Source organism: Pleurodeles waltl, chromosome 3_1, assembly GCF_031143425.1.
Source record: "Pleurodeles waltl isolate 20211129_DDA chromosome 3_1, aPleWal1.hap1.20221129, whole genome shotgun sequence".
Lineage (NCBI taxonomy): Eukaryota > Metazoa > Chordata > Amphibia > Caudata > Salamandridae > Pleurodeles > Pleurodeles waltl.
In genome coordinates, this window is record NC_090440.1 from 411,979,946 (window position 1) to 412,002,317 (window position 22,372).

General features: G+C 47.4%; 1 protein-coding gene across 2 annotated transcripts in view; it reads right to left on the reverse strand.

Annotated features, from left to right (window-relative positions):
- VPS33B (VPS33B late endosome and lysosome associated) overlaps positions 1 to 22,372 on the reverse strand; it is a 691,895-nt gene that overhangs the window by 63,054 nt on the left and 606,469 nt on the right. For both annotated transcript variants that reach the window (XM_069222652.1, XM_069222653.1), the window contains one exon: positions 7,603 to 7,681. In XM_069222652.1, coding sequence (XP_069078753.1) covers positions 7,603 to 7,681 — 79 coding nt within the window. The remainder of the gene's footprint in view (positions 1 to 7,602; positions 7,682 to 22,372) is intronic.

A 22,372-nucleotide genomic window follows, 5' to 3' on the forward strand; every position in this document is an offset into this window, starting at 1 on the left:
CTTCCATCTTACCAGAGTTGAGCTTCAGGCAGTTGGATCTCATCAATTCTGCTACCGTGATCATGCAGTTGGTGAGTATGTTTCTGGCGGTGGTTTTCATGTCCGTTAGTTGGTTTGGGTCAGCTGATGGCTTTTTGAAAAAGGCACGGATTGCTGCATGCTTCCAGTCTTACGGGAAATGGCGGATGTGATGGAGGTGATTAGGATGAAGGTGTTGTTGATAGATGGACATCCAGGTTGTAGTTGCGGTGGGGGCATAGATCTGTTGGGTCCCCGGAGTGGACAGTCTGCATGACCATCGCTGTGTCTTCTCTGGTGAGTGTTTTCCATTTTGTCAGGTGTCCATCGTGGTTGCTAGTGGGCAGACTGGCGATGAGATTTCTGCGGCCTGGTTGGTGTTTGGTTACTGTAGATGTTTGCTATCTTGCTGTGGGTGTAGTTTAATAGGTTGTCGCAGGGTTCTTTGGAGGGTGTGATGCTGTTAATTGCAGCCTCAGGCTTGGTGAATTTCTTGACAATGGAGAAAATGTCTTTGCTGCTGTTGGTGCTCGCTGTGATGCATTCAGCTTGTGCTCTTTTTTGGTGTCTTTCAGTTGCTGATGACAGTGCAGCCTAGTATGCGGTTATGGTGGTGGTCTCAAGGCTAGTTCTCCATTTCATGGCTAGCTATTTGCAGTGTCATTTTGAGTTTCGAAGGACCTTTGTGTGCCAGTTGGCTTGTTTGTTGGATCTTCACTGTCTGTTGGTTTTGAAGGCTGTGAGCCTGCACAGTGTATTCCATTAGTTGGTGATGTCCTTGTTGAGGTTGTTAGGGATGTTGGGTTGGTTCATGTTGAGGGCATTGAACATGTCTGCTCCTGAGATACTGCCCCATCTGCCACTTGATAGGCTGATGCTGGCAAGTCGACTTGTGGTGTGGTGATTAAGAAGATGATGATGATGGAGTGGTCTGTCCATGTGAGGGGTGAGTGAGTTTTATTTAATCTTGTCGCTGGTGGTGAAGACTGGGTCTAGTCTATGTCCTGGGACATGTGTTGGATATGTGATAAACTGGGTAAGTCCGATTGTGTCCAGGTTTTTCGAGAAGTGCTGTGGAGCAGGGGGTTGTTCAGCCTTCTAGGTAGAAATTGAGGTCACCAAGTAGCATGAAGACTTTGGAGTTGATGATTGTTAGAGATGGAGTCTCTAGATGGCAGTGGTTTGCACCCTGTCCAAGTAGAGACCCTCACGCAGTCACACAGTTAAGATAACCACTGCTTACCCCTTTGGTACTTTGGCATGAGAAGTCTGGCTTCTCTCAGAGGCAATGTCTAAAGTATTTGTACACACACCAACAGTAACCCAGTGAAAACACACCAAAAAGGGCTCCACACCAGTTTAGAAAAATAGCCAATATTTATCTGAGTAAAACCAGATCAAAACGCCAAAAATTCATCCAACAAACACAAGTACAGATAAGAATTTTCAAAGATTAAACGTAGTATAGTGCTTAGAAACACAATAGCTCCAACTAGGGCTATCAAAACAGCTTTACGGTGTCGCTTCCAACAGTCTAGTGCCAACTGCGAGGGAGCGCGGGCCAGCTATGGAGTCATATGGACCCCAGTTACAGTACTTTGGAAAACAATGAGGAAACAAAGTTGTTGCATGGTGTCGGGGAGGTGAGGCCTCAATAGGGCTGGTGCTGCATCATTTCCTTACTGCCACTAGGGAGGTGAGGTGTTGGCTCCTTACTGCTAGGCAGGGGATGTCATTAGGACACACCCCTATTTGTTGATATTCAGCCAGAGGAGGTGAGGCATCCGTTCCTTACGGTTGCAGGGGAGGTGATGCGGCATTGGAGGCGAGGCGGCTGTCCCTTACGACAAGTTAGGGTTATTGAATCCAGCAGGTCAAGATGCAAGGCGTCGACTTTGTGGGGTCGCGATTATACCACGGGCCGAAAGTGTTGCGATAGAGTTGGGTGTCACGAAAGTCTGTGAAACGGCACTCTGGACTCATGTTATGGTGGGACTTCAGAGGCGCAGCGGCATCAGGGCCTGTGTTGTAGGCTGTAGTTTTTTGCACTCTGCAGGGACCACTGCTCCAGCACAGGCATCAGCGCCGGTTCTGAAGTCGCTCTGGAAATCGATGTACCAGTTTATTCTTGGTTGCACCAGAACTCACTCCCAAGGCCTCGGCAACTGGATTTGGCACCACTTAGCAAGTCAGGACTCTCAGCAAGAGAGCCCAGGCACTGGCTGATGAAGTCTTTGATGGCCCTGAGATTTCTTAACAGGAGGCAAGCTCAGTTCAAGACCTTGAAGCACCTTGGTAAGCAGGATGTAGAAAGCAAAGTCCAGTCCTTTCACTCCCAGGACAGAAGCAGCAGGCCAGCACAACCAAGCAAATGGCAGAGTGGCAGTCCCTCCTACAGCATCCAGCTATTCTTCCTGGCAGAATATCCTCAGTTCAGAACTGTTGTAACTATGTGATACAGTACTTATACCCATGTGTGTCTTTGAAGTAGGCAAGCTTCGAAGAGAAGTCTTTGTAGTGAACAAGACCCTGCCTTTCACTGCCCTGGCCCCGGACATACTCCAGGCGGTTGGAGACTGCTTTGTGTGAGGACAGGCACAGCACTATTCAGGTGCAAGTGTCAGCTCCTCCCACCACTCTAGTTCAGGAAGACCCATCAGCCTGGTGATGGGCCATCAGGACATACAGGGGACACCTAAGCTCCTTTGTGTAATTGTCGAGAGTGACTATACAAACAGCCCAACTGTCATCCTGACCCAGACGTCTATTCAGCAGACAGGCAGAGGCACAGAATGGTTAAACAAGAAAATGCCCACTTTCTAAAAGTGGCATTTTCAAACTTACAATTAAAAAAATCAACTTAACCAAAAGACATATTTTTAAAGTATGAGTTTAGAGACCCCAGATTCACATTTCTATCTGCTCCCAATGGGAAATTACACGTAACAAATATTTCAAGGCAATCCCCATTACCCATTGGGAGAGAGAGAGATATCTTGCACTAGTGAAAAACAAAATTAGCAGTATTTCACTATCAGGACATGTAACACACCAGTACTTGTCCTACCTTTTAAATACACTGCACCATGTCCAAGGGGCTGCCTCGGGCCTACCTTAGGGGCACCTTACAGGTAAGAAAAGGGAAGGTTAGGTCCTGGCAAGTGGGTGCACTGGTCAGGTCGACATGGCAGTTCAAAACTGCACACACAGGCACTGCAATGGCAGGCCTGAGACATGTTTGCAGGGCTACTCATGTGGGTGGCAAAATCAGTGCTGCGGGCCCACTAGTAGCCTTTGATTCACAGGCCCTGGGTACACCTGGTGCACTATACTTTGGACTTACTAATAAAACAAATATGCCAATCATGGATATACCAATCACCATTACAATTTAGATCAGGAGCACTTGTTGTTTAGCACTGGTCAGCAGTGGTAAAGTGTCCAGATTCCTAAAACCAGAAACAACAGGTCAGAAAAAATAGGAGGAAGAAAAGTGCCAGGTCCAACAATGGTGCAGGGGGTGATAAAGTCCATGATGAGGCTGGTGACTCGTGGCGCAGGTGGTTGGTATGTGAGGGTTCCCTCCAGGGTGAATTTTTCACCAATTTGCAAGTTGAAGTGCATGTATTCCATGAAGGCGGTGTTGTTTTCCATAAATGTTGACCACTTGATGGTGTCTTTGTGGATGATATTGAGTCCTCCTCTGCCTCGTGAAGACAGTCCTGTTGTGGGATCTTGTAGCCTGTTGGGACTGTCATGGCAGTGTCAGGTGCAGACAAAGGGTTGAGCCAGGTTTCTGTGAGGGTGTTGCTGCTGAATACTTGACAAAGGGTTGAGCCAGGTTTCTGTAAGGGTGTTGCTGCTGAATAATTTCAAGATTTTGGCTGCATGCTTGCTGAGAAATCATGTGTTGAGTAGCTACTGCAGAAGAACCGGCAGTGGGTGCAGGTGAAGGCTCCTACAGTGTTTTGCTGTGCGATGCAGCAGCAATGGGTGGTGCGGTGGACTGGGTCGAGTGAGCAGAGGAGACCTGCAGAGTATCACTGGTGGGAACGATTGGAGCAGGGTTTGTGGTGCTGGGTGCAGTCAAGATGTGGACAGGCATAGACTGGGTTGTGCCTGTCATGCCTTTAGTGTGCGTGTGTCTGCTGCCCAGATTCTATTAAGTAGGCCCTGGAAGAGGGGGGGGGATCACGGCTGTGCGATGAGCAGAGCTTCAGGGTGCTGGAAGAACAGGCCAGAAGGAGATGCGGCGGGAACAGCTGTTAAGAAGCTAGGAGAGGTGGGAAAAGGCGCAGGGGGTGGGGGGGTGAGGGAGCACAAGGCAGGTAAGCGGGGTGAGGCAAAAAAGCACTAACTGGGCCAAGAACCCAAGAAGGTGAGACCAGGAAAACAGCAAAATAGGTGCAAAGAAATGAGAGAAGCTCAAAGTAAAGAAAGAAGATGAAGATGTAAAACTGTCCCAAGCATAGAAAGTGGCACAGAGGGTGAAAAGACAAACAGTCAAGTGAGAGTGAGAGAAGGGGCAGAGGCAAAGGAGTGATGGAGGACAGCAGAGGAGAGGGAGCACCAGGAGTTAGGTGGAACCTTAGGCAACAGAGGTCAGTCCGAAAGGGACTAAACTGGTCCGAGGACCAGCCACAGGTAAGTGGGAGCTGGGCCTAGGCACTTACAATTGGCTTTGTCAATGTTGTTTATTCATGCTGTACAGCACTGTGGCTGAAAGTTATGGAAAAAAGCACTGTGACTCGGCCAGCACTGGCTGCATCATAGTACCTTATTTAATGCCATTGGGGGGTTACAAGCAGCTCAGCACAGAAAGGTGGCAGGGCAACCAACAACATAGGAGGGATAGTCAGTCTTGTTACGCAAAACTACAGTGTATTTTATGTAGATGGCAGTGGTGGGCCCACCAACGTAAGATATTGCAACGCATAAAGAAGAAACAGGTGAATAAACATAGAATTAATTGTATGACCTGAGATAATTTTATATAGCACACCATCAGAAAGATAGGTTACAGTGAATAACAAAATGCTTGGCAGTACCCAGCTTTCTATTCCACTGCAATATCGGATTTCCTAAATACAGTTGCTACTTTCGGTGGACGGATAATTAAAATATAAACGTTTCAGAAAAATGCAGATAACATTTTGCATTGAATTGTACAATGAATCAGAATAAAAGAAAACCTCTGCCATTCTGAGAAGCCAGCCAAGCACCAGCCATTTAAACACAAGCCTAGTTTCAATGGTTACCAACTAAAAGAAACTTTGCTTCCAGATTTTAACGTTGTGACATTGTTTTGGTCACGGGCATTAGGTTTTGGTATATGAAATGGGAAATGTTGTGTCCATCTTTTAAAGATTCATGTTTGCCTTCTTGGTCAGATCAGCTCATGCAAAATGAACCATAAAATAAAAACATTTTTATATATTGTGTATTTATTGAAGAATGTTTGAACATTGTGAACATAACATATATTGTTTAGTTGCTATTGAAGAAGAAAAGGCTTTCTTATTATTTGAGAGCCATCCAACACCTTACTATATTTTTGGGCAACTTTTATTTTTTACTGATTGTGAGACGCAGGGACACTTAGTACACAGCAAAAAAAATTGATCTCCCCTGTTTGGAAATACAAGTAACAATGCCTGGGACTAACATGAGCTTTACAAGCAGGTTACAAAGCTAAGAGGTACAGACAAGGACTCTGGAACCAAGACAAAACACCCCACGCATTCTACAAACAAAGAACACCAGGACACAGAAAAATAAGAAAATAACATGATTTGCAACAGGCAATATCCAATAAGGACCTTAAAACTCTATGAAACATTTACCTAACCAGGCATACACCCACACAACCAAATAGGACACATATATGTGTCTTCCAACCCTTACTCAACCCAAATTTGGCATCTTGAAAATAATACAATTGGAGTTCTTTCAGCCCTCACAACTCATATCAGAGTAAATTGTGAATAATGCAATGTTCTTTTAAACCTCACTCAACCAATTTTCGTCTTTACATGCCAGAGAGTTACTTTTACCTAGCATAACTCTGGCTCTCTGAGGACATTGATTTGCCTAGAAACAGGTCGATTTGACACAAAAAGGTTCTAAAAATGCTTTATCGGTTTTAACATTGTGATAGAGAAGCTTAAATAACATTGACAGGGTATATCCCTTATGCAATTTTAATCTGCCCTCTTGGTCATACATGAGAACTTAACATTGGTTCAGTTTGATGTAGCTTGTTTCCCCTGTGTAATATGTATCTACTCCTGCACGATGCTGGAAGGAATTGTGTTTTTCAGTTGGAATGTTGGTCTTAACAGTTACATTGGCTGGCATCCGAGGCTGAACAGGGTGGTGCCAACTGCTGCGGAGGTTTTACGTATCTGTACCTTGCAACTGCAACTGATGATTCATGAAGAAAACTGATTATCACATAACACTGTCTTTACTCCCTCATCTTCTAACACTGGTTTCATTCGTTGTAAATATGTATACTGCTGCGTGTGTATCACAATAGACCAAGGATATGGGTATGCAAAGTTTGCGTAGTCTTCTTTTTCATATTAAAGAGCAAAATGTGAGTAAATTAAATGTAATTACACAAAACGCAAATGCATCAATTTGCTCTATAATTTAGTATGAAAAGCGTCCTCAAGTCATTTTTTGGTGCATGGATGCATGGAAGCAAACAGCTTCTTGCGTTCTCTTGTTCCTGTGCAGTTGAAATATCCAGTGCATTTGCAGTAAAATTTCGTTGCGAATGGTGCACAACTAAGCAAAGTGGCTTAATTTGGGGAATTGCAAGTGTGACACAAAATTCCTGAAATTATACAAAACATGACGGAAACATTTAAATTTTGCCCAGGCCTAATCAATACGTGTCTGCCAACTATTTTCAAAACCAAGGTACAAATAAGCGGATCCTTTGCTCATCATTCCAATTGCTTATTTTTATTTTATGTGTTTTGTAATTGGCGAGTCTGTCCTATGTACTGCAAATATTGTTAAGTGCAGTATCTCTAATGGGAATATCACTGCAACTACAATGAATAAGCATGTGATGTGAAACAACACCTATGACATTGGCGTGTTTGAATGTTGGCTTTACCAGGCTGCTACCCAAAATCCCTTTATCAGGCTTTCCTCCAGCAAAGTGCACGCTCTTACTTTGCATGTTCACATCACTGCTACCACCTAGTCTCTTTAAAATATGCAAGCCTAACTGGAGATTGCTCCGCACTTTTGCTAAAAGCTAAGATTGTCAAACCGGGAGTTTCTGTAAAGGAAATGGTTTTTCCTTGAACTTTGGTTAGATTTTTCTCATGAACAAGCCTTCATGAATCAGGTCATCAGCCTTACTAAACCTGCTGCACCATCTAGAAAGCGGCAGGTCCAACATGCAAATAAAGACACCAGGAGGGCTCCTTCAAGACCTGCAGCAACAACAACAGACTAAAAAACTAAATGGAGGAAGGAGAAAACTAGAAGTCGGGCCCTCTCCTGTTGGGTCCCAGCAAAAGAGATATATAAGAAATATATATCACATATAAAAGCTCTCATTACCTAATATGCCTGCAAATTCATTTCCATTGAGAAGACGGGAGATCTCTTCCAGCCCTGTCCAGCCTCTTCTTTCTAAAACCTAAAGGACGAAGAAGAAAAGTCGTTTACATTAAAACACTTTGGTCAGACAGAAAACAACATATGTAGATACAAAGGTAATTACAGACATCCTGAAAAGTCAGACAATCACTAACACAGGCTACAGGCTCACAGTTATGGAACCGAGCTTTGTCCTTTGATTTGTAATTTATGAGAGATGATATATAATCTCAGTGACCTCTGACCTTTTGGCTAGGAAATCACTCCCCATGTGCACAGCACCACCCTGCTGTACCCGTGTCCTCCCACCCTGCCTTCGCTGCTGCCGAGTGTCTAGTGGTAAGCGTAGTGCTCATTTTTTTGTTATTCTTTAATTTAGTATTTTCTGTTTTTCTGTACCTCTATATTACGTCTTTTTCCCGGTTTTCTGTGCCACTTATGTGCCTCTCTGTCCCCCTTGCACTCCGGTTCCCCCTCATTCCCGCTGCTGCGTCCCTGTGGCCCCACCCCCCTCGCGGCCCCATTCGCTCCTGCCTCCCAGCTGCTCCTACCTCCCACCTCCCCTTCTTAATGGCAGTCACCCTGCAACTGCGCCGCTGGCCAGTCCCCCTGGCCCGCAAGGCCCCCGCACCGCCGCACGCCGTTACTCTGCCAGCGACTTCCACGCCCTCAATCCAGGACGCTCCTCCACCTGCTTCCAGTCCACCCCGAAGAACACCAAAGGACCCTTTGCTTGCCAAGCCTGCCACTACACCTGCACCCTAAAGCGCCACGACAGTCCAGCCGACAGCCAACTCAACTGCATTCTACTCAACACCCGATCCATCCACAAACACAAAATCGAACTTTGGGACCTGCTGACCTCCACATCACCGGACATCGCCTTTCTCACTGAAACCTGGACGAACTCGGCCTCTGAACCCAACATAGCCATCGCCATCCCTGAAGGCTACAAGATCACCAGGAGAGACTGCACCAACAAACCAGGAGGAGGAATCGCCATAGTCCACAAAAGCACCATCAAAGTCTCGACCAGCACCCACATCACCCTCAACACCGCCGAACACCTCCACTTCAACATCTATGGCAACGCCGACACCACCCTCAAGAGAACACTGATCTACAGACCCCCGGGCCCTCAATAACAATTCTGCGATACTAACTCACTAACCTCTGACTCAAACAACTCGTCACATCGCCCACTCACACTGCAGGCCACACACTCGACCCCATCTTCTCTGCCAGCAGCCATGTCTCCTTCAGCCACACCACCAAACTTGACTGGACAGACCACCGCTGCATCCACTTCTCCTACCTGAAACCAATCACTCACCACCACCACGCACAACCCCCCCAACACAACTGGAGCAAAATCTCAACAGATCAACTGATCTTCACCCTCTCCCAGGCCCCACCGCCAGGAACCTTGGACCCCAACACATCCACCACCGACCTACATCGCTGGTTAGAAGACTGTACCAACACCCTAGCGCCACGCAAAAAATCCTCAAACACCCTCCACAGCGCCAAGGCCAGATGGTTCACCCCAGGCCTACAGAACTCCGAATGTGAATGTTACAAAAGGTAGAAGACCTGGCGCCAGGATCCTACCGAACCCCACCTCACCGCACTCAAGGAGTCCATCCGCAAGCATCACCAGCTGATCCGCACCACCAAAAGGACCCACTTCAAAAAACCGCATAGACAAAAACGCTTACAACAGTAAAGAACTCTTCGACATTGTCAAAGAGCCTTCAACCCCCAGGACCTGCTCCAACAAACCCCCACCCTCGCAGGAGTTCTGCAACGCCCTCGCCACCCATTTCCGCCGCAAGATAGAAGAAATCCACAACAGCTTCAACTCCAAGACCCACCGACAGAGCACAGACCACCATGAACCCAACGCCCGAGCAACACCAACCTCCTTCACACCTGGACCCTCGTCACCAAATAAGACATCACCAAAACCATGGCCTCCATCCACTCCGGATCCCCATCGGACCCCTGCCCTCACCACATCTTCAATAAAGCAAGCAACATCATCGCACCCCACCTCTGCGACACCATCAACAGCTCTTTCGAGTCAGCCACCTTCCTAGAAATCTGGAAACACGCGGAAGTCAACACCCTACTGAAGAAGCCCAAGGTGGACCCAGACGACCCGAAGAACTAACGACCGATCTCCCTCCTCCCCTTACCAGCCAAGGTCATTGAAAAAGTCGTTAACGCCTAACTTTCCCGTTTCCAGGAAGACAGCAAGGCGATCAACACCTCCCAATTCGGATTCCAAAAACATCACAGCACCGGGACCGCACTCATCGCTGCCACGGATGACATCAGGACTATGCTCGACGAAGGCAAAACCGCGGCACTCATCCTCCTGGACCTCTCCGCAGCCTTCGACACGGTTTGCCGTCACACCCTCCATACATGACTTCACAACGCCGAAATCCGTGACAAGGCACTCAACTGGATCTCGTCCTTCCTCTCTGGCAGAACCCAGAGAATCCGCCTTCCACCTTTCCTGTCAGAGGCCTCCAAGATCATCTGTGGCGTCCCCCAGGGATCATCCCTCAGCCCAACGCTCTTCAATGTTTACATGGCCCCTCTCGCCAACATCGCACAATCCCACCACATCAACATAGTGTCCTACGCAGATGACACCCAGCTGATCCTCTCCCTCACGAAAGACCCTACCACTGCAAAAAACAACCTCCACAATGGGCTCCACGCCATCTCCAGCTGGATGGAATCGAGCCGCCTCAAGCTAAACACCGACAAAACTGAGATCCTCATCTTCGGCTCTGACCCCTCAGCATGGAACGACTCTTGGTGGCCCAGCTCCCTAGGTACCGCCCCCTCGCCCACCACCCACGCACACAACCTGGGCTTCATCTTGGACTCCACTCTCAGCATGACTCAGCAGGTCAACGCAATCACCTCCTCCTGCTACAACACTCTCTGCATGCTCCGCAAAATCTTCAAGTGGATTCTCGTCGAGACCAGGAAATCTGTCACCCATGCCCTGGTCAGCAGCAGATTGGACTACGGCAACGCTCTATACGCAGGGACAACGGCCAAGCTGCAAACAAAACTGCAAAGAATACAGAACGCATCCGCCCGCCTCATCCTTGATGTCCCACGCCACAACCACATCTCCCCCCACCTCAGAGACCTGCACTGGCTACCCGTTTCGAAGAGGATCACCTTCAAGCTCCTGACCCACACACACAAAACTCTACACAACACAGGTCCAGCCTACCTCAACGACAGACTCACCTTCCACACCCCCACCCGCCATCTCTGCTCCGCCAGTCTCGCACTTGCCACCGTCCCCGGCATCAGCCGCACCACTGCCGGAGGAAGATCCTTTTCTCACCTCGCCGCCAATACCTGGAACTCCCTACCGCTCCACCCATGCCTGACCCAGGACCTCCTGACATTCAGGAAATGCCTCAAGACGTGGCTCTTCAACCAGTAGCGTCTCCCTCCGCAGCGCCTTGAAACCCTAACGGGTGAGTAGTGCGCTTTAGAAATGTTCTGATTGACTGATTGATTATAATGAACGATAATAGAGAATTGGAATCTTCATCACACAGAAATGTATTTTAATTTACCATTATCGTTGGCAGACACACAACAAACCAGACTGTAAATACGGTAATGCAAATGGCGTCTCATATAGGTTATGCATTTGTTTATTTTATTGTGAGCTCGAGGAGTACATTACAACTTGGTAAAAACCGTTACACGTTATTAAAAAAAATATTTCTAAAAAAAAACTCATCAAATAACATATCATTATAATCAATGAAAAGGAATCCCTAATAGTGCTTTGGAAGCAATTTTCGGCCCCCTTTCTAGAAGAACTACAGGCGCACATCGCTGCCAGAGGACCCCCCTCCCTAAACAACAGCCCTCCACATGCATTTATTTTTTCAAAGAGGCCAAAGCTACCTTTTACAGAAATGCCACCAATGAGGCCCACAACAAAAACAAAGTAGTCTTCAAGGCCCATTAAACAGCACATCAACCCGACAACAACATTTACTCCCACAGGATTCAATGAGAAGTGCACAGCCATCAATAACTATTTCAGGGTTACAAGATTTGAGGTTATATTAAAAGTACACCCAAACTGGTCATCGGCACACTCAGGTATGAAAGTGGTTAATATTCCAAACCCCCTCCAAAGAAGGCTCAAAGACAATGTAGTGGATCTTAATTGGTTTTATTGGGAATCAGGAGATAGCTTAGCCTTCTGCTTGCAGGCCTGTGCCCCTGTCACCTAGTGACTTAACCTGCTTAGCCTGCTCTGTTTTAGCACATTTATTTAATTATTTCTTCCAAGATGGCTTCTATGTTTATGTTTAGTAAGATGTTTTAATTTTACGTTATCAGTGCCACTCTGTGAAGGCGTCACTATCAGTGTCAAAGATAAGTGATATAAGTAGGTATTCACATCATGTACTTTCCCACTTTCGTGTGACAGTAACATAATGTACATTTTCAGGGAATTGTCTGTATAATTGCCACCCCACGCATGCCTTCTTATCTATTGTTTGGGAACATACCTGCTTCAGGAGCCCTATAAGATCTGTATAAATACATCTCACACAGAAAAGATTATCACAGGGATTCCTACCAGATGCCATCAACGCTATCTATGTTACACGTTGCCTTGATGCAGATCCAACCTTCGTGTCCCCACGGAGTCTGATCTAGAGACCTCATTCCAAGGTAACAAGGGTTGGGGGGGCTCTTCTCATGGACATGGTACTGGCAGAATAGGTTTAACAAATCTAGCTCTCTTTTAGGTTAGAGATTAGGTTTATCGTATTAGGGTCTATTTCACATCTATTTCACATTTCATGTTATTGCAAGATGGTTGAGGTCTTTGTATTCATGACTCTTGTTTTCACATTTCTGTTTCTTGCATTTTTCATTATCCTAATCATTGCAACCCTTGCAATTTACAGTAGATTGCATGCTGGTAATTAAACCTATTTAAAACTTTACAGCATCGCCTTCATTGCCTGTGTGTGACTGATCCTTGTTGCTCCAGTGAGAAAAGGGTAATCTCCGTTTAACCAAAACTCCCCTGAGATGTTGCACTCTTGAGTCCATTCGTAAAGGCTGCCACAAATCACCTTTTACTATTTGGGTTTTTGGTGAAGTACTGCTTGTGAGCCGGGAGTGTTGGGCTGACAGTTGTGACATTTTGTAGGACTAGCCTAGTGCTGTCAGCCATAAACCAGCAGTCTTGCCTAGAGCACAAGTCCAACTATGACAAGTCCAGTCTACTTCATTTGAAGACAACACCATTCCATCTTCAATTATAAAAGCAATATGTGGAGAAGTAATGACACCAGTACTAAACAATGCCAATGCATTTCTTTTTCAAAGTATCATTTAATCAAGACTGGTCAGATCCTACCACTCTTTAAAAACAAACCTGGCTCAGGATTATCTCACTAAATTTCACCTGGGCAAAATTTGCTAGGTTCCTAGGAAAGGTCACTGACAGGCCGTTATGTCAATACCAAACTCAATGCCCACCTACAGCACTACCATTCCAGCTTAATGTCCTATTCCAGCACTGTCAGAACAACCATTCACATGACTGACAATGCCCTCAAGATTACAGACAATGGCGAAACCCACCTGCTTATCTTCTTCAATATATACGCAGCCTTCAATACTATCGACCACCAAGACCAGCTTAACACCTTGGCACTACAAATGGGCTTTAATGGCACCTTCTTTCAATGGTTTAACAAATACCTGATGAACAGGACCCTTTTGTTCCAAATGAGCTTCTCCAGATTTCAGCCTATCAAATGCAGCATCTCCGATTGGTTTTAGTACATACATGAAGCCACTGGAAACCCTTTTGGGCCACGTTGATTTCAGCGTCCATGAGTATGTGGAAGACACCTATTCCTACTGAAGAGTAGAACTTTTAACCACAGCATCACCCACCCATAGAACTGTTGCTCTACCATCAAAACAAGAATGTCGAGAAACTACTTCAAGTTAAATTCAAACACAATGAAGTTTAGTCTTACTGCTAGCACTGCAAGCAACTTTAAGTATAGTACTGGCTCAAAATGTACCTGGAAGGCTTCCTACTTCTTTAAGCTCCCACTTTGATACTAACTTTAGCTTCAAAACACACATCATGCACAAGACCAAAATTGCCTGGCATCAGATAACCAATGTTCCAAAGAGTAAAGGCATTCCTCGAGGACAGTTTCAGAACAGCTGTTCAGGGACTAATCCTGGCCGACCTTACCAGACACCATGCTTTACTTGCTAGAATTCCAGAAATTCACCTGTCTCCACTAAGGAGCTTTGTACATGCAAAGGCCTTTGGTAATTCAATAGGATAAGACCAATATGTAGAGACCTCCGATGACCCCCTTTACACTCCAGTATCATCATCAGAGCCTGCTGCATAACCCAGAAATTGTACACAGTAGCACCTCATCTTACATGGTATTCAAGATACAGACCTTCAAAGATCAACGCATGACTTGCAATAGCAATCATCACAAAACTTGGCACAAAAAAAGGCAGAAAAGATGTCAGGATTTCTCAATCCATGCAACCAGGGTTCAGAATTCTAGATCTACTGAAATCTGCTGACCAACATCTCTCTTTTTCTTCAGGAAGAAACTCAAGGCATAACTGTTCAAGCAACACCTCAGAACTATGTAACTGTCCACTCCCACAAACGCTGACAAATCACCACAGTGTCTCATAAGCTTCAGCCTCACACCACAAGTGCTTGTTCACCATTCCATCCTTCTCGCCTCACCCCACCAATACCCTTTACCTTCACTATTAATTGCTTCCTAGAAGTGTACCACGTTTTTACTCTGCAGTACTCCATTGCTTTGGATCTTTGTCCATGCTGTTTGCAACCACTAAAAACAACCATATTTACATTAAAAAATATTGTTCAAGAAATCGCTGCAAAAATGCTAAGTTTAAGGGCAGAGCCGTAAGAATGCACTGTCAACCTCTAGTACTTTCAGGGTTGTCATTTAGTGAAATATCTAATTACCATAATGTAAAAATTGAGACACTTACGTTTTAACATATAACCCACTTGTTATGTTCGGGGAGAAACCATCAGCAGAGGGGAAACTCTCTTGTGTTGTGCCGTGGTCTCCCCTAGTATTTGATACACCCTTGGTATGCTCCTGATGGAGGAGCAAGGAAATAAAAAGGCCCGGAGGCTGCAAGCCAAAGGCTGATAACTGATACCAAACAGTGTGGTCTACGTATTGTACTAGCACACGGCCCCCTCGCTGATTGCTGCCCCCCAAAAAACCCAACAACTGGCGACGAGGGACAGAGATGGCCAGCACGCACATTCCGGCGCTCCTCCTAGTTTACTTACTGGCACTGCCTCACCGTAGCAGAGCCGCGGGTGCCCCGCCCGTGCCTTACTGTGGTGGCGCTATCGCAGCTGGGCCTGAAATTCACGACAGCGCAACAGTTCCACAACGTCAGAGGACCGATTCTTGGCGCCTCCAAGCCTGCGCATCACCAGCAGTGCGTGGCACAGCAAGAAGACAGCCCGGGGAAGGTCCCACCCACTGCGTGCCTCATGTGCTGTAGTGAAGGAGCACACCACGCCTCGTCCAGACGGGCATGACTGTGTAGAAGAGAACAAGCGACCCAATTTGCTGGGTGAGTGCCCCTACGAGGAACATCCTCCAAAGACAACCAACCCAAGGACAGCTCACCAATCCACAGCCTGCAATAAGGGGGACAGCCCTCATGTGCCCCCACATACTTCAGGAACTAGCACAAGTCACCTCCACTACTCACACACTTGGAAGTGCAAGACCCAGAGGAGTTTATTAAACAATGGGGCCACCTTAGTGCTGCTAAGCCACACAGAGACGAAATCACGGTCTAGCATTAGGCACCGGAATCATGCGCTGCCCCCACACGGACACCAGACAACATCGACAGGGTGTGGCAGTGACATCGGGATCCAGCCCTGAAACCAGACATACCCGACACGCACGCAGAATGTTCACCATACCTGCATTGGAGCTATTCGTGTTGGATGGACCTCCATTTACACATGCGGCCCGAGGGAAGGAATGGGTCGACCGCCTGGAGACGTACTTCGGGCGGTGGCCCTAGACAACAACCGCGTCGACCCATGTGGCTTCAACAGGGTGACGCTGCAATCCACAAAATAAGCAAATCAATAGTGGAAGAAGGCCCTCCGTTCACGTATCAGACTATGAAGAGGGCTCTCACCGCCCACTTTGAGCCTCTGGCAAATCCAGACTACGAGAGATTCCTTCTTCGGCAAGCCACACAACTTCCGGAAGAGTCAGTTGACCACTTCTATGCCTGACTCAGAGAACTGAGAAGCACATGCACGCTGCATGACCCCGAAGATGAAGTGAGAGCCCAGTTCATTCAAGGATGCTCCACAGTGAAATTAAGGGAATGCATAATGCAAGTCCCAGGGATGCCGATGACAGACATGCTCACAATAGGACAACTGAAGGAGCTGTCAGGAGTCTAGGTGGCCCATTTGGAGGCCGCGTTGCAGCGACTGGTACAGACGGGACCAGTAAATGCGGTGAGCCCAGCGTCCTCAGAAAGGAAAAATTGCAACCTAAGCCAACCATCAAAAGCAAGAAATGCTACCTGTGCGGAGGGCCCTATCCCCACCATAGGCCATGTCCAGCCCATGGAAAGCGATGCACGAACTGGAACAAGCTGAAACATTTTGCCAAAGTCTGAAGATCAGCTGGGGTCAGAAAATCAACCAAAGCAAAGACTACACCGGTTACTCAGACATGGCCCGTGATGAGGACATGGATAATGATGAAACTGAAGGTGTTGTCCACACAATGCAGCCAGGGGAAGGCCCTCAGAAACGAATTCCACGACGCCTAATCCTTGTGGCCAGACAGCCAGTGGTGGCTCTGATTGACATGGGGCGTCCATCAACATCATGGCGCAGTACATCCTGCAGAGATTGCAAATCTGTCCGACTCTCCATCCCACCACCACCCAGGTATTCGCTTTTGGCTCTCCCACACCACTCCCAAAGGCTCAAGTCTTCATGGCGAACATCACTCATGAAGCTCAAAAGGTCTATGCCCACATCTACATCACGAAAACTGGCTCGGGTATGCTGCTATGCTGCAGAACAGCAGATAGACTAAACCTGGTATCCTTTGCGTTCAGCGCACGTCAAGACAGCATAGAGCGACTAGTGACGAGTAAGCCTCACTGTTCGAAAGCATTGGGGGCCTAAAAGAGAGACAAATACATCTCCACATTGATGGATCCATGAGTGCTTGTGGGGCTAGAGGGAGTCATAAATGTCAGTTATGACATCTTGGTATGCGCCCGCACCATTGAACATCATCTGACGCGGCTTCAGGCCGTTTTCAAACGACTGCATGATCATGGGCTCACCTTGCACCAGGAGGAATGCACCTTCCTGCAAAAGGACATTGCCTTTTTCAGCTATCACTTCTCTGACCAAGGAGTGAGGCCGAGTCTGGAAAAGGTTTGAGACATACAAACAGCCCCAGCACCCACATCGGTCACCGGAATTCTCAGTTTTCTAGGTATGGTGACATACTGTGGGAGGTTCATACAGAACATAGCCTCCCTCATAGGACCTCTCAGGGAGCTAACTAAAACCAACGCTCCGTGGGAATGGGGCCCCATACAAGAAGATGCATTTCATGCTACCGAACGAGCCCTGTCTGCCAATACTATCTTGGTGTACTTTGACCCCTCAAGGGAATTTGAACTCTCAGTGGATGCCAGTCCTATCACGCTAGGGGCAATCCTGTTCTAATGAGGAGAGAATTTAGAGTGGGCCCCGGTAGCCTATGGTAGCCAAGCCCAGACTGAAACTGAACAAAGATACCAACACTGAAAAAGAGGCCAGAGCTGTCTATTGGGGCTGCCGCCATTTCCACTTGTATCTATATGGCCAATCTTTCACCGTGCATACTGATCACAAACCCCTGATTCCACTCTTCAACGGCTCGGCCTCCAAACCAAGGGAAAGGATCGAGAAGTGGATTCTTCAACTGCAAGAGTACCACTTCACAGTTGCCTATTGACCGTGAGCTCACAATTCGGTTGACTATCTTTCCTGGCATGCGAAGCCGGCCAAGGCATGGGAGGCTGCTGAGGCAACTGAGGTGGAAGAGTATGTCCGGCTGGTGGTGGAATGCTCTCTGCCACTCCTGGTGTCAATAGAGGAGATCAAGGCTGCCACCTAGGTCGATGAGTGCCTGCAACTAGTGCTGGAAGGGGTCATAACCGGAAGGTGGCTCATCCTGACACACAACCTGTCGAGACAGACGGAGCAAGCAAGTCGCACTCTGTCAGCCCTTCACCATGTCCAGCAGAAGCAATCCATATCACCGGAAGGGTGCCTGCTACACGGCCTGTCCCTCCAGCAACGAATCGTCAATCTCGCTCATGTAGCCCATCAGGGAGTTGTCAACACCAAAGCGAGACTGTGGTGTAAGGTGTGGTTCCTGGGATTGGACCAACAGGTAGAGCGGGTAGAGCAACATTGCCAGCTATGCCAGGCGGCTGGCCCCACTGAACCCCCTACACCAGTCATCACAGAATCAATCCCCTCTCATCCATGGTACAGAGTGAGTGCAGACCTAGGATCTCTGTCTGATGGGCTGCATATGTTAGTGGTATTCAATCATTTTTCTAAGTACCCAGAGGTAGAGATTTTGAATACAACCACAGATGATCCAAATTTCACACGATTTGAGAAGGTCATGGTGACGCATGGCTTCATTCAAGAGTAACAGACAGACAATGGGCCACCATTCTCGAGTCAAGATTTTGCCACGTATCTGGCATCCCAGGGCATCTATCACTGAAAGATCAAGCCATGCTGGCCGCCAGCAAATGGTGAGGCCAAACGGTTTATGTGAACCCTCAATAAAGCACTGAGAATTGTGGTGGCCAAGGAACAGAACATACAATATGCTCTCTACGCTTTCTTAAGGGAGTTTAGACTCACCACACACCACCACTCAAATACCACCCAGCTCCCTGTGCATGAATCACCTGTTTGGAGACACCGTTCCACAATGTGAGGCTCCTACGATATTGGGGAAAAGGCAGCTGAGAGGCTACGTCAACGTGTCATCCACAATGATCGCATGTCGCGGAGGCTCAGACCAAACATCTGAAAGCAGGGGACCTGGTGCTGGTGAAGAATTGACGTCCTGGAGGCAAGTTAAAATGATCTTTTGAACCAAGACCCTGGATGATCGTGAGAGTATGTGGAACTATGATCACGGCAAGACAGGTAGAGGAGTCAATAACCAGAAATGTATCTTTCTTCAAAGGGTAACGACTCGCATGCTTGGGGATCTGGGGATCCAGAGGACCTGGATCATGACAGCCCTGAGGGTGATGAGAGACTGGAGGAAGGTGGAGTCACTAGCAGGCGACCGGAGAGTGATGTGCAGAGTAGCACGCAAGAAGGAGGGCTGACCCAAACTGAGGATCAACCTCTGGCAGCTAGCCAAGGGGCCGGTGCCGGAGAAGGTGGAAAAGACAATCCTACATTGACAGAAGAGGGCGTCGCACCGAGAGAAGGTGTCGGGAGGCAAGACCTGAGACATCGTCTGCTGCCATCATGTCAGCTGACAGACTTCGTCCTTCAGTGAGATGGCCTAACAGAGGTGCCCTGAACTTTGGACAATCACCAGACTGTGTTTGTGTGATAAAGTTGTTTTGTTTCATGTTTAGATTTGTGTGGGTATAGGAGGAATATTATGTTGGGGGGAGAAACCATCGGCAGAGGGGAGACCCTCTTGTGTTGTCCGGTGGTCTCCCATAGTATTTGATACACACTTGGTATGCTCCTGACGGAGGAGTGAGGAAATAAAAAGGGCCAAAGGCTGATAACTGATACCAAACAGTGTGGTCTACGTATTGTCCTAGCACACGACCCCCTCACTGATTGCTACCCCCCAAAAAACCCAACACCACTGACTGAATACTAAATTAATTATGCATGCGTTTTTAGTGACTTACCTCAATATCAATGACCCTGCTCTATCAAGCGCTTAGGTCTCAGCTATTAAATTTATTGGCTTTGACATTGCTTTTTTTTTTGTCTTGGCTACCAAAGAAGTACGTGCATCTGTAGTAGCCATCTTGGAATAGGTTTATAAAATACATTAAAATGCATGAAAAGATGGACGCCACAGCAGCATGCTTTTCCATTGCAGCCACCTTAGAATACATTTTGTTGTGTTTTAATAAATACTGTTAAAAACGTCTGGACCGTCTTTAAAAGGGAATTGTTAAAATAAAACAAACTCCATTCAGAGATAATCACTACACATGTGTATGGGGGAGTCATTTTGGAATGGCTGTCCACTGACAACGTGGCAGCAGGCAAAAAAGTAAAGAAATTATAGGGCTGGCGGACAAGAGAGCACTGGGTGAGGGGTGGGAAAAGAGGAAAGAGAGGAGGACTGAGGGCACAGGCGTGCAGAAAGAAAGAGAGAGAGCGAACTAGAGAGGGGGAGTAAATAGTCCTTCCCATGCGCTCCTTAGCAAGTTCTGATGTTGGCAGTGGAAGGATACATCATCCAACCAAAACACTCTGTGACGGAAATACAAGCTTAGGGAGAAAAAACATCAAATCGGGAGCAGAGAAAGACAGACAATAAAGCTAATACCGAACAAAGAAGTGACCAAAAGACCAGTTTTACTATATTTAATGTGTTAGACACAATAGGTATCCTACAATCGGCAAACCTGCCTGGAGCCAAGGCTTAAAACCAGTTATTGCACGAGAATTCCAATATGTCAAATGAAGCAGAATATCTACAGCAGGAGCCGGCTCGTTGCAACCGTGCAAATATTAGAAAGACACTTCTAAGAGAAGGCTTAACCGCTAGCGTTCTCACGATTGACATTCAGTGATCTATTTCATTATATTATTAACATAATTTGGCCACCCTCGTCATGATGTTCGCTCATCTAAGCCGCTCCTGGTTCAGCTCTAAACCCCTTCCCCGCTACGGACGTATCGGTTAAGTCCCTGGCTGCAGCGCTCAGGCGCCAAGGATGTAACCGTTACATCCTGGACCTGGCCCAGAGGGGGAGCGCTAGCGCTCTCCCCTTGGGCCTCCCACCCGCCTCCCATGGGCAGGGATGGAAGGGGAATCGCTTCCCCTTCCACCCTGACCTGCCCTCCCCCCCCCCGAGTGACGTCTGATGACCTTATCAGAGGCCGCCCACATCGCATTGGAAGCTCAGATTGGGGGTGGGGGCGGGCAGAGGACATGTAAGGAAAGGCCTTTCATGTCCTTCTGAGCATTTCTGCATCCTGATCGTAAAATGATCGGGCTGCAGAAATGCCCACTAGACACCAGGGATTTTTGTTTTGTTTGTGCTACTGGCATGAGGGGAGCAACCACTGAGCTTCCTAGGGGGGCAACTTTTTATTAGGCCTTTTCTGCCCTCCCGGGGGCAGATCGGCCTATTTTAATTACCTCTAGACACCATGGTTAATTCTTTTTATTATTTTTTACAAGTGGGGTGCGACCCCTTAGGCAAGGCTCACTCCCCTGGGGGGCAAATTGTTTTTAGGCCATTTCTTCCCATTGCCTTATTTTTTTATTGAAACCACTAGACACCAGGATTTGTTTTTTCAGGTCAATTTCACGCAAAGGGCGTGACCCCTTGGGCAAGGGTCGCTCCCATGGGGGCAAATGTATTTTAGGCCTTTTCGGCCCCCCTTGGGGGAAGATCAGTCTATTTTTCTTAGGCCAATCTGCCCCGAAGGGGGGGCAGAAACCACGAGACACAAGGGATTATTTCTTTTGCGCCAATTTCACACAAGGGGAGCGACCCCTTAGGCAAGAGCTGCTTGCGTGGGGGGCAAATTTATTTTAGGCCATTTCTACCCCAATCGGGGGCAAATCGGTTTATTTCTATTAGGCTGTTCTGCCCCGGGGGGGGCAGAACCCACTTAGGCACCAGGGATTGGTGTGTGTGTTTGTTTGGGGGGGGGGCAGCCCCTTGGGCAAGGGTCGCTCCCTATGGGGACACATTACTGTTGGCCATTTCTCCCCGACCTATTTTTGTAAGCCCATCTGCCCCCAAAAGCCCAGCAGACACCAGGGAACGCTTTTTTCCCCCCAAAAAATGGGTGATGGTATGGCCATACCCCCATCCCAAATAAATTGGGACAAAGTTGTTCTGCCCACCGGTGGGCAGATGGGGCGATTACACCTGATCCACTCCTTAGGGGGACAGAATGCCTGCTCGAAGCCAGGAAATAAAAAATAAAAAATAAAAAAATGTGGGGTGGTGGCTACCAACCAGTATGGGCATGGTTATGCCCCCACCCTCACTGAAGGGGGTTACAGTCTTTCAGCTCTCCCCCGCACAGTAAAAGATCTTATCCCAATGGTAAGCAAGAGGACATTTGATTATTTTGGGCTTTGGTTTTACATTTGGGCCATGAGAGCTTTTCTAACTCTCAAAATAGTCCCAATTGGAATGGTAAGAGCTGCAGTTTTTCGACTTTAGGACGCTGTCATGTGAAAAAATCTACGAGACCTAGGCACATCTGAAAACTAAACATCTGGGTGAGTTCAGTGTGGTGTGCTTCACATGCCCCCAGCACCATTTTCTTACCCACACTGCCCTGCAAACCTCCAACTTT